This window comes from Rhodnius prolixus, unplaced genomic scaffold (assembly GCF_049639745.1).
Source record: "Rhodnius prolixus isolate KJV_2025 unplaced genomic scaffold, Rpr scaffold_2, whole genome shotgun sequence".
NCBI classification, from domain to species: Eukaryota; Metazoa; Arthropoda; class Insecta; order Hemiptera; family Reduviidae; genus Rhodnius; species Rhodnius prolixus.
The window spans coordinates 41,154,700-41,167,851 of NW_027411592.1; the positions used below are offsets into that span (position 1 = coordinate 41,154,700).

Here is a 13,152-nt window from a genome sequence, read left to right on the forward strand (position 1 = left end):
TTAAAATTAAATTTTGAAAATGTACCTTTCCATGGCTGGTAGTAGATTCTTCGATTCTTCAAAATTCCACAAACTTATTGGACTTCCTCCGATGAAAACTTCCTCCATGTGACCAAGAAATGAATTATAACTAACTTCATCAGGTGCAATAAATGTTGAAGGGAAACCACCAATAAAAAGTTTAGAAGTTTTTCTGTCTAGATTAAGTACTGTTGACGTTCCCTTAACAACGCCATCTTTCACATTTACTGTAGGGGATAAAGATTTTCTTGGCACTCGCACAGTCAAACGAATACTCTTGCCAGTTCTGTAATAAATTGTTTTAAAGTTTTGAAGTTATACTTACATTTTATTATATTCCAAAAGATTTACCTTTCCACAATAGTTTGATACCAGTGGCCGTCAGCAACATTTTTGTCACCTATTATACTTGTGGCACCACTTCCAAGATCAACAGTAAATTTCAATTGACCATTTTGTATTTCTAGAGCCATGAAATCCTCCTAATAAATTGTAAATAATTCAATGAAAGGAGAAAAATACTATTCTAATTTAAGTCTTATCAAATTTTTTTTTAAAACAAATATTCTTAAGTTAGGAGTTAGTTTTTAACCACCCAGGGATATTAGTCTCTCCATTTCATTTATTTTTATAAACCAAAGTTGAAAACCCATGACTCTAATTTATCAGCACGAAACAAAAATTACTAACTGAATTCACAGAACGCCGAGATCTCCTTTCAGATTTTTTTTCGTTGCCGAGGAAGAAAAGCAGTCCATTAGGCTCAGTGGTATTGAAGTATAATGAAGCATAATTATTAATTCCTTGTTCTGGCAAGCTCTTAGGATTTCTAAGTTCAAGTGTAGTATTATGGTAGAATGCTACTCCAACTTTGACACTGCAAATAATTATTAATTATATTTTAAAACAAATTTTTCAATTATTTTAAATTGCATTGGTACTTTGTTTGGGCTCCACAGTTGCCGAGTGGTTAGAGGCGAGGACCGTAAAGTCAAGTTGCATTGTGGTACAGGGTTTGATTCCTTATCTAGCCTTAGATCTATTTTTGTTATATGAGAATCCTAAGAAAGTGATTGTTATCAGCCTTAGTTTACGGCACCGAATAGATAGTTGGACGTAAAGCTCGTCCAAAAATGCTCAATTGAAAATTTATTTTGAAGATTCAAAATCAAATAGTGAAGATTATAATTGATAAATTCACATCAATTAGATTTATTTGACCTTGAATGCAAAATCCTTCCCAAGAACACTCACATATTCTTCAGCTTATAAGATACTTCCTTCAATAAAGTTAAATATCAAATTTATAACGAAAATAACATATTTTGTTAAGAATTAGAAAGTGTTTATCCATGACTATCGGGCCCGCTTTCTTACTAGAACTTCTATGGACAGCATGGTTTCCTTTATTTGAAGAAGCGGTGGTTGGAACGTGTGGTGACAATTGGGGAGGTGGCTTGCATTGTGCTAGGAATTGGTCATCCCTATCTATTGATTCACAGCTATACCTTAGGGTTCCATGGAGAACATTAAAAGTTACAAGGTGTTAGAGAGAAATATAAGCTACTTGGTATCCTATTGCAGTCATCTTCTTCAAAATAGGCTAGGAAGGGCTTTAAAGTGGGAGAGTGAAGTGCTTATCCCAACTGCCAGCTCTCAACGTTTTTCTATAATTTTCCTAGGTACCTACTTCCTTGGGTAGCTAATTTCTCTACTCCGGGATGCTATCGGATTATTGGATTTACAAGATGGTACAACAGAACTATTTTAATATAAGAAAAGTTTGCCCCATCAAACATACACTCTCTCAAATCTACAAACTCACGAGTTCTGCTTGTCAGCAAGTTGACGGAACAGAGCTTTCTGTTGTTCTGGTTATTTTACGGTCAAAACGAAAATGCCAAGATGAAAGTAAATAAATAAATTTAAGTTCCAAAACGATCATTTTAAATAATTTTTATTATGATCAAAGAAGCCGATTCTCTCCTATATGAATAATTTAATATAAAACTAAAAATGCAGAAAATTTCAATGAGTACCTTCCATTCTCTTAAATTAAAAACTTTGTGATAAAAAAGATCTAAGTTAAGTGTTAAGTAAATAAGTAAAAGAATGCAATTTTTTTACGAGCGGACTTGATTTCAACCTATCAAATTTGATTGGCGACTTAATCGTCGCGGATAGCAAACGTATTCAATATATATTATTTCTCAAATAAACTATTAAATAAAATACAAGGTCTAGACCGGGTATGGAACCCAGTACCACCATATCTTAGTTAAATCTTAGCTTTGCCGCCTTGCCTCTAACCGCTCGGCTACGGTTTCCTGAAAAATCAGTACCTGTTAACTAATTCTCTAGCTTTCTCTACTTGCTGCTTTAACTTTTCGAGTTTATCTTTTAAGTCGTTACCAGCTTTTTCCATCTTACTTGGTCTATCTCTTAAATTTTGTTCCAGTGATACTATTTCTGGCAAAAGGTTTTCCACTTGTCCCACTAAAAGAAAGTAAATTTCAACCATATGAAAATGCTTAATCCAATTAAATTTATGAAATATTATATGTAAACACTTATTACATTGTTGCTTGACTGCAGTAACAGCACTGACTGAATCTTGTTTAGCAGCTGTTAAACTGGCAGCTACTTTCTTCTTATACGGCAAATCTTGTACAATATCTAAGGTGTCGCTTTTCACTGTTTCTGCTTCTTCTTGTGCCTCTTGTGCTTGGCGCAATATTCCAAGATTTTTTGGGGCTAAAGATGTTTTCTCTAATTTACTGAAAACAGAATAATATCGTAAGTGGTTTTTATAAAAAACAAGTCAATTATTTATTTTTTTATATTACAAATGGTTGACAAATTATAAATGTTAAGTCGGTGCTTCATTAGCCCATAAAATAAGCGTTGTCAATCGTTCTATTGCTGTTAATGATACAGGCGAATCAAGCTGGGAACAGACAGCTCCAAACAGCTAAGCAGTTCGCCTGTACGGCATATTAGCAATGCGATGGACCCTACTGCAAAGCGCCAGCATTTGCGATATTGATGTGATTCCATTTTTTTATGTTAATTTTATTTATGTATACAATCTACTGAACAATGATTTCAGAAAAGAACATTTTATCACAAAAAATGTAAAACGCAAAACATTATAAACTGTTAAACGGTGAATTATACAAATTCGCCAAATGTTTTCACAATTTGTCATTTACTTTACTGCAGTAAAATAAAAAGGATTATTACTTTTTAATATCCTGAAGATCTTTGACTGCTTGTTCTTTCAAACTCAAAATATTTTCAAGTTTTTCTTGTTCTGCCAATAATTCTGGTTCAATTTCATTAATAGTTACATTAAGCGCCTCTTGGGCTTTACTTTCCAAATCGGCAGATTTTTCTTTTGATTCTAAAGCCTCAGTTCCCAAGCCTGAAGTCTGAAAATAACACAGTCATTCTACAGTATTTTTTTTTTCTTAGTATTTTATTAAAGAAAATAAAAATTTACAATTTCAGATTATTATGAATCTTTATTATAAATATGAAACACACTTTATGAATATTATGCAACTAAACGGAACATTTAATTGAAATAAAAAAATAAACGTATCCAAATACAAAGACAAACATCAAATTTTTTCAAAAATATATACTTAAGTAAAGTAATGCCTATTTTTTCAGGCGGGCTTTACGTCCAACTACCAATTAGGTGTCGTGGACGGAGGCGACTAGCAAACATACTTTACTTCAAAAAATATATATATTTTTGTTTTAATATGCTGGGATGGAATAGTCTCATTAAAAGTGTACAGAACTAATAAGAGGTTTCTACATGTTATTAAGGGGAAGTGTTAAATAATGTTTTAAAAGAATTTAAGCAGCATAAATTTTTACTAGAAAAGTTGTTAAACTTAGCATCGAACATTAGACAATTTTACTTTACCAAAGTTAACGCATTTTCAGCCACGTTTCTTGCTTCATCAGACGTCATGTACGCATCTCGGAGTGTATCTACAATATTCTTGTATGCTTGTACTGCATTAGTATCTTGTTGGTACTGTTTTGCAACAGATGTTAGTACTTCAGCCTAAAGAAAAAATAAAAAATAATTATTTGCCATAAAAGTAGCAAAATACGAAGAAGGATGTCTGAATCCAGATAAATTACTGAATTAAGTACTTTTCAATACGTAATCAATTTAATGAAAGCAATAAAACTGTTTGAAATTGTCAGTGAGGAAGAACACATTATATTGTATGGCCCAAAAAGAGCATTACAATAAATTATTTCCCGTGAGAGAGGGAGTGAGTTTGTCAGAGTTGACTGAACTACTCCTTAATGATTGGTTTTAATAGAATAATTCTTTTTTGGACCTTCTTCAGCCAGAAGGTGAGCCTCGTCGGATCCACTGGATAACAACACGATAGGAACGGTCATTTGTTGCAAAACTAGGGAAGTGTTCAAAGAAAAATTAGGTTGCCCTTAAAAATCAACGTCCTATACCTCTAGAAACACGTAGCCTAACCTAAGTAGAAGTGAGTTCGACATTGTTTTCGACTTTCCACAGGTCATGACTCTTGCAGACATACCACTTGAAATTGCTAAAACCCCTGATTTTCATCTCTAGTGAAGAATCTATGACTTAGATGATATATCTTGAGTACTAACAACTCCTAGCCCTTTAACTGCTACGGACACATACTCGTATATGTGCTCACCACTTATAGTGCCTGCCCCGCTTTGAACACACGTATGTGCACTGCATGGCTGTACCTCTCACGCTACGGACATATATTTGTACAGTCGAACCTCTCAATAACGGGCACTGGCGGGGGAAAGCAAAGTGGCCGCTGTTTGGAGGTGGCCGTTAGAAGGGGTGTACGCAAGTTTCATAATGAAAAAATATGGGTCTTTTTTCTAAACATCTATTTAAAAATTGTTTATTATTACTAGATTTAAAAACGTACTTAATAGCTTAATTATTTAGCTATATGATATGCATCAAAATTTTCTTAATTATCCAAAAAATTTATCAAAATTTACATATTATAGACTTAATTAATAATTATTATTAATATTGGATTTATTTAAAAGTTTTTTTCATTTTTGGGCTGGTAAAGCTCATTGAAGTGGAAACTAATAAATATTATAAATATTGTACGGAAAGTGTGGCGGAAATAAGCACTCGCTTGAAGCGTTAGAAGGATACAACAGTTGAAGAACATTACTGTTTTATAGCTGTGACTCTTTTGATGAGCAGAGTGAAGAAATAAATTATGACGAATATTGGTCGAAAGATTCTCTTCTGGAAACAACTGTCTTTTCCACAATCATGTCTTGAGATAGATACTTGCTCCTTCTAAGAATGTTACATTTTTTGGACAACAAAACATTGAATCCAGAAGGAGAGAAATTAATAAAAATCAAAAATATAATAGACATTCTAAAAGAAAAATTCAGGAAAACATTCTATCCATTTCAAAATCTGTGAATTGACAAAAGTCTAACTTTGTGCAAGGGAAAGCTTAGCTTAAATCAATTTATTCCTTCAAAAACGATTTGGGATTAAACTTTTTCTTTTGTGAGATTGCAAAACTGGCTATATTTCAGATTTTGTTGTTTATTATACCGGTGTGAGCACTAACATTGGAGAAGAGTCTGGCGACTTAGGGGAGTCAGGCAATGTTGTGGCTCATTTTCTCAAGCCAAACCTAGGAAAAGGCCACTCTGTTTATTTAGATAATAATGCTTGTGGAACCGTTAGAAAGAACAGCAAAGGAATGCCAATTTTAAAGGAAAAAATTAAAAAGGAGAAGTGGAACTTCGCTCCACCAATACGATATTAGTGATGAAGTGGTGCGACAAAAGGGAAGTATGGATGATAACCACCATGCATTCTGCAAAAATATTGCCAACGACAAAAATTGACCACAAGACAAGAGAGGCTATAGAAAAAAACCTCAGCATGTGATCGATTACAACAAAAATATGGGAGCAGTCGACAAGAGCGACATGATACTAAGTAGTCTAAAAAGCAATAGGAAATGTATGAAGTGGTATAAAAAATTATTTTTCCACTTACTGGATATGTTTTTGCTTAATTCCTACTACTTATACAAAACGCACATGGGAAATAATCTCCCATTAGCTAAATACCATCTTTCTCTGATAACGAGAAATTTTAGAAAAAATTTATACTCAGAGAAAAAGATCAGCTGGGGGAAGAAGGTCGTCTGAAGAGAGCCCTTTTAGGCTAACAGAAAGGCATATGTTGGAAGACAACAAAAGGAAAATATGTGTTGTGTGCAAAAATATAACAAAAGAAGTGTTAGCAGGTACCAGTGCAACAAGTGTCCAGTTGGGTTGTATGTCACACCATGTTTTGAAATTTTTCACACACAAAAAAATTATATATATATATATATATAAATATATTAAATATATATATATATATTAAAGGTTTTAAATATATATATCATTATATATGAAATAAATAATATGATTTGAAAAAACTTTTACTTAATTCCACAATCTCATAATAAAAGTATGATTAATTAGACAATAGGTTACTAATAAAGTCATTTAAAAACATTTAAATCCCCAGTAAAAGATTTGAATCCCCTCTAAACGGTTTAAAAGTCATTAAAGGAAATAGTGAGTAATTTCCAAAAAGTACTTTGCTTGAGAGGTAAGTAGTAGTAGGCTGAGCTCAGCTAGACATCCCCATTACCTCGCAATACTACGTAGCAGTTAAAAGGCTAGTTGTCAAGACAATTGGCGAAAAGGCAAGCTAATATTTTTAAAAATAGGACAGATTTATTAACCAATAAACGAGGCTATGATTTGAAAAAAATGATTTATTGGGTGGAAGCAAAATGACGTTAATATTCTAATTATCTATTGCTTTATAATGGGAGAATTGAAAATTAAAAATATTGAATCAAAAATTTATAGAAACGAAAAATACTCGTATATGTCAGGATTACAGAAAAATATATTTAACAATAAAACTATGAAATTAGTTAGCAAAAAATAATGCCGACCATCAGGGCCGGATTTTCCTATAGGCTAACTAGGCTTCAGCCTAGGGCCTCAAGATCAAGAGGGACCTACATTCAAATTGTTAGCAAAATTAAAATAGCACTTTTCTAAAAACAGTGAACATTAAAACACTGTTTTAGTGATGTATCACAGTAGTGATATATTTCATTTCCTCTCATGTAATTTACAAACTTGAAAATGGAAGGTGAAAGGGTCTCATAAGTGGAATAGCCTGGGGCCTCTTTTCATCTAAATCCGGCCATACCTATGATTCTTAGTTGGACTTAAAAGACCAATAAACTAGTTTGTGCAGTTCCATAAATGACATTAAATAAAAGATCCATGTTACCAATTATTAAATTGATCATTCTCAAATAGCAGTACAATAAGATTACTGTACTGACATAAACTGAATTATATTATCCAAAAATATTACCTGGTTTTCTAATTCATACGAATTATCAGTAGCTTGGTCAACCAGATCGGTTACTTTTTCTAAATTTTTAAGTTTACCATTCTTATCATCCACTTCCAATGATAACATCTCCCACCTAACTTTCTCACCTAAAAGTTGATAAATTTACCATTATTAGTAATAATTAATTATAAAGAGCGGACAATTGGATCAGCAAAGCTTCATAATCTCGTTGATTATGTTCATTTAAAATAATTACTATTTTAGCTTTTTGATTTTCATTCACATTGAGCATAAAATTAGCACACTTTTATGAATCCTAAAACAGTTCGCATGAAGCTCGCTAAAACGAATGAAATTTATAACAATATTTATTTTGTAAATCAGAGTTAATTAATTACCCTTTAATTTAATGTATAAGTCAGCGTTAGTATAAGCAAGTAATGAAGAAGTAGCACCCAGAATTTCAGAAGTATTTTTTAATGATTGTTCAGCATCTTCGTTCAGTTTTAATATAGCGCCATGAGTATCCGCTATACGACTTTTCTTATCACTGAAAAATTTATTTTCTCGAAATCAGTTAATTACAAATTATGTATTTTTGTTAAAATATCTTTAGTGTTTTGCTTTTTGTCTTTAGGCATTAAAAAACATCAAACTTTAGGCATTTAACATATAAATAAAGACAATATCTGTTGTTAACTTTTTTCCTCTAATATTTCTTCAATTATTAAAAATCAATAACTATTACGCTATAAAAAAACATCACCAAATTTTAATAAAAGAATAAAAACAAACTTTTACCGAAGGTTTTTATTTTCCTTATTTATATCATCAACTTTTTTTCTTGTACTTGATGAATGAGCTTTTAAATCTTGCAATCTTTCGTCCAGAGTTTCAATTCTTTTATTCAATTCCATTAAATCTTTTTCCCGCATATCAATTGGCTCTTTGTGCGCAATGATGTTTTCTAGAACTTTTTCAGATTTTTCAACATAATCTTTTTCAACGTCTTCTTTAGATAATTCCGGTGTTAAATTTTGCAATTTGTTTAAAATATCTTTAGCCTCTTGAAAGTCTTGCTCATAATCGGTATTGGTTCCTGAAACATTAAATATCCAACTGAAATATAATTTTTGTAATAATAAGTTTCAACTGAAATTTTAGATGTTTTTTAACTCTTTCAAAAAATAAATATTTAAATAAAATGTAATAATAATAATAATAATAATAATAATGTGTGTTTATTATATTAAATAACGATACAAAATAATATTAAAGAATAAAGAACAGAAAACTAAGAAAAACCACAAAATGCATGGACATTATGTCCGTCGGCAGAAGTTGACCACACTTACAAAAATTATACATTCATATAGACATTTTTCATCTTTGAAAACATAGTTTTTTCTTTTTACTACATAAACAAAAAGATTCTTTGTAACAGAAAATTAAAATAATCGCAAAAATAATATAAACAAATTTAAGTTAATTATTGAAATCCGCAAAATTCTATTAAAAACTTTCTCATAAATAAAGTAAATTTAAAAATTATAATTAGAAATCAAAAACAGTCTGTAATTAGCAGCCTCCAAGTGGTACCAATAAAGGCGCTTAAAACTATTATTCTACCCATTCAGGTAACTTATTATTTCAGTTGTTGTCAGCGTTTTCTTATTAAACCACCGGATTCTGCATTCTTTAAGAATTGGACACTCAGCTACATAATGAAATAAATCTTCAACTACATTGAGATTGCACATTGAACAGAGGTGACTATCGCTTGTACAACCCACTTAATAGTTTAAATTTATTAGCTGCCCCCTCAATTTCATTATAGTGTGCAAAAAGTGTAACTTGTTTGTACCTTTAATGCAATGATTTTGACCCAAATCTATAATTAAATCTTTATATAAACAATGAAAAGTTGAATGCGCAGCTTTAGCCAACAAATTTCATTTAAATGACTGTTTTATTTTCTCAACTAAAAGCTCAAATTGATGCTCTCCTCGTCTGTCATAATTTATTAGTTCCATATCCTGCCTTTCACAAACATCATTAAATTATTTAAACCAAAATATTTGTTCTCTTATAATTTGTTCTGCTAAAATCTTTGGTAATCGTGTATTTGGTAAAGTAAGCACTTTCCGGATGTAGCGATAATGTAAGCTCAGTGTAAAAACGAATATAGGTGTCAAACCCGACTACAAATATATAACATAACTGGGCGTATTTTTTGGCAACAGAAACAATCTTTTAATGAAAAAAGTATTTAAACTTTTTATTATACAGGAACCCCCAAGTCGGCGCGGCGTAACTATGGCCCTAGCTACTGCATTAAACATTTCAAATTTAACTGAAATCGGTACACCATTTTTATTGAATTCATTACTGTAATTCGCCATACTTGCTTTAGCCGCTCGAAGTCGATCTTCAAAGTGGTGTCGGAAAGCTAATTGTGGAATTAACCAAACAACCAAATATTTAAATTGTTTGACTACTTCTATTTCCGTTCCATTAAAGTACCACTTCTCATTCGTGGCTAATTTCCCTCCTCGTCTGAAAACTATAACCTCGACTTATCAAGATTAACCGATAAATTCAAAGTTTCGCAATAAGTGGACATTCTATTTATCATACTCTGAAGGACTATTGGGTCACTAGCCTCAATCACGACATCATCGGCGTATAACAAACATTTTACAGTTACACCGGTCACACGTATACCACCTCCCAAACAATGTTTGTTATCGTTAAATGTAACAATAATAATTACATATGTACCACACCAACAGACAACTTACCTATTGTGCCATGGAATCCTTTAGCAATTTCACCAACATCACGAACTACTTGCTTTGCGTAGTCTATTATATTTTTGAACTCATTCAAATCTTTGTTAGCATTATCTTGGAGATTTTCAGTCATAGAGACATTTACTTTTTCTGAGGCATATTTATACTGGAAAATTATAGAAGATATTTTTATGAAACTTCACTGGCACAGATCTTTTCTCAACATTTTTAGATAAAATGAAAATTGCCTACCTTCCTCAATAAGCGATCAACATCTTCCTGTAATTCTTCAAATTCTCTATTTAATGGATCCACATTTACTCTCGAATTTTCCAATTCTAATATTTTTGGTATAAAATCATTTACAGTTTCATTTATGTAAGACAATCTCTTTTTTGTGTAATAATCCCTCGCAGTATCCTGAAGAGAATTAATGGAATTACTATATTTTCCTTGAAAGAAAAAAAGAAATTCTTTTGCCAAAAACAAAAGTTAATTAACTCAAGTTAATTTAGTTACATAAGATCGTACAGTGTAACTACAAATAAATAATGGATATGCATTTGTAAAATAAAATACTTAACAAATACCTCGAATTCTGAATTAATTTCTTCCAACTGGTCACGTAAGTCGTCTACAATATCAAGCAAGTCATGAACACATTTGCCACATTTTAAGCAACCGATAGTTTTATTAAGCACCCATCTATGAGGACAGCTTTCACATTTATCTCCAATAACTCCAGGGAGGCACTTACAAGTGCCCGTTTCTGGGTCGCAACTAACTCCAACCGAATATCCAATACTACACGAACATACTGTAAATAAATAAAGGTACTTAAAATTGATTCAATGCAATCATATAACATTCTCGTATTAATGGTTTACTTAAATATTTATATATTCAATCAAAAAATTGTGAACAATTCTAGAAAATAGTAACATTACACCTATAAGTGAAATGTTATAGATGTAAGAAGTGTAGGTTCTAGGCACACTAAGCGAGAAACAAAAATCGATGCTCTGCTTATTTTGTTTATGATTTACTTCTATTAAGGAATCTCCTTAACAAAAACTTACAGTTTAAAAAGTTAAGTATAAGGGTTGATTAAACGCCAAAAGGTACACAAATCAGCAAGTACCCAACATTTCATTCATACTTCTAAAATATTCATATTTTTTAGAATGTATTAGATGTCACAGACCCTTATGCTGGCCTTTTATCACCCATAAATATTTTTCTGTTAGAATAATAAAAGATGTATCTCATCACCATAGTTAGCATTAAAAAAGCATTTCGTTTTAGCTCTATTCCAGATTATTCGTGTTATTTATCTTTATTCTGAATAAACAACACATTCACTCGCATATTAAAAAGAAAAAGGGAAAGTTAGAGTTGGTCTTTTACTGTTGTAATTTGAATTACGGAGTTAAAACGAAATTTCAGTCTTGAATTCGTTTTATGTGAGCACAAATTACATAGTTAATAACAAATAACAAATACTTATAATTATAATTCATTCATTTTCAAACTTTAATTTAATGTAGCCCTTTAATTGAGTACTTGTTGTAAAGAAGTTTTATAACCAACTAAAAATATGCATATCTATTTTATATTACATACTCGTATGTATAAAATTGTGGGGAGAACACCTAGATTAACAATGTAGTTGAAGAAAACTACATATAATATTAATAAACTAAATTTATTAAATATTATTATTCATGATTAACTACAGCATAAAATAATGTACTAATCAGTTTAATTGAACAATGAACTTAAACCGACGATTTTTACTTCCTTCTGCTGCGCTTAACTTCCACTTAAAACAGATGTCAAAACCAAAAACAATTAAGGAATATTGCCATTTAACAAAATTTTCAATTTCAAGTTCTCAAGGGAAATAGCCACTTGGGGGTGCCCTGCCGGATATACCATTTTATTTTTTCCTCCATAATTTAAGGCGCTTCAACAACTGGAGCCTTTTTCAATACGCTGCTGGCATCCAGTGTTCTCACGTTAGAGAAAACACTTTCCATTACCAGGCGGTGAGCTGTAAGAAAATCCTAGGAAGAGAAAAATTTAGCAGTTAGCAGCGAAATTCAAACCTGTTACCACTTTACTGAATAAATTTTTTACTTTTGGCAAAATAGCTTCCACGATTTTCGTTAAACTTTGTTTACTGATGTTGTTCCACAAGAATTTAAAACATTTTTAAAGAAAAATTCGATTAAGAACACTAAAGGGAGCTAGGTACTTCTCTCTAAAGCACCATTTCTGTAAAATGTACATTTTTGTATCTAATATATTTTAAGTGTCGGATTGGTCGTAAAATTTCTAGGCTGACGTGCTCTTTCAAAACAGCATTTTAGCAATATATGTAAAACAGATCATAGGAGGCAGTACCGTCATTCAACACGAATGGAACTTTAAATGATTATCAATCTCCTCTCCCAGAAGCCAACCTCAGTAGAATGTTTGGACAAAAAAAATCCAATAAAAGTTGCAAATGTATGTTCATAATCATATAACAAAATCTAAATAAAATCATAGGAGCTGCTTTCGAAAATAATTTCAAAATACGGAAAAGGCTATTCAGCTAGGTTGCACTTCCGTCAGCCGATTTTAGTTAAATATAAAAATTTACTGCTACATTCGATCCTTCTTATTATTAAAAGGTCGAAAGACAGTAAATATATTTATATATATAGATAGATAGATAGAAGTGGACCTTTATAGGGAAACTGAACCACCTCCTACGTCAGAAGTGTCCATAATCAAAAATCTTAGAAGAAAATTTTTCAAATTAAAGTTATTGTTTTATATTACATAAGATTATTATAAATATGATAGTATTCAAATACAATTAGTACATTAATAAGTATA

The 13,152-nt window shown here is 31.3% G+C and overlaps 1 protein-coding gene across 1 annotated transcript in view; it reads right to left on the reverse strand.

Annotated features, from left to right (window-relative positions):
* The window catches only part of LanA (laminin subunit alpha), a 61,261-nt gene that overhangs the window by 12,174 nt on the left and 35,935 nt on the right, over nucleotides 1-13,152 (reverse strand). The window contains exons 34-46 of the mRNA XM_074119338.1: nucleotides 10,857-11,083; nucleotides 10,519-10,686; nucleotides 10,276-10,432; nucleotides 8,276-8,573; nucleotides 7,873-8,024; nucleotides 7,493-7,620; nucleotides 3,959-4,102; nucleotides 3,265-3,452; nucleotides 2,599-2,798; nucleotides 2,364-2,517; nucleotides 712-898; nucleotides 373-503; nucleotides 26-307 (exon numbers count right to left, since the gene is read on the reverse strand). Coding sequence (XP_073975439.1) covers nucleotides 26-307; nucleotides 373-503; nucleotides 712-898; nucleotides 2,364-2,517; nucleotides 2,599-2,798; nucleotides 3,265-3,452; nucleotides 3,959-4,102; nucleotides 7,493-7,620; nucleotides 7,873-8,024; nucleotides 8,276-8,573; nucleotides 10,276-10,432; nucleotides 10,519-10,686; nucleotides 10,857-11,083 — 2,416 coding nt within the window. The remainder of the gene's footprint in view (nucleotides 1-25; nucleotides 308-372; nucleotides 504-711; nucleotides 899-2,363; nucleotides 2,518-2,598; nucleotides 2,799-3,264; nucleotides 3,453-3,958; nucleotides 4,103-7,492; nucleotides 7,621-7,872; nucleotides 8,025-8,275; nucleotides 8,574-10,275; nucleotides 10,433-10,518; nucleotides 10,687-10,856; nucleotides 11,084-13,152) is intronic.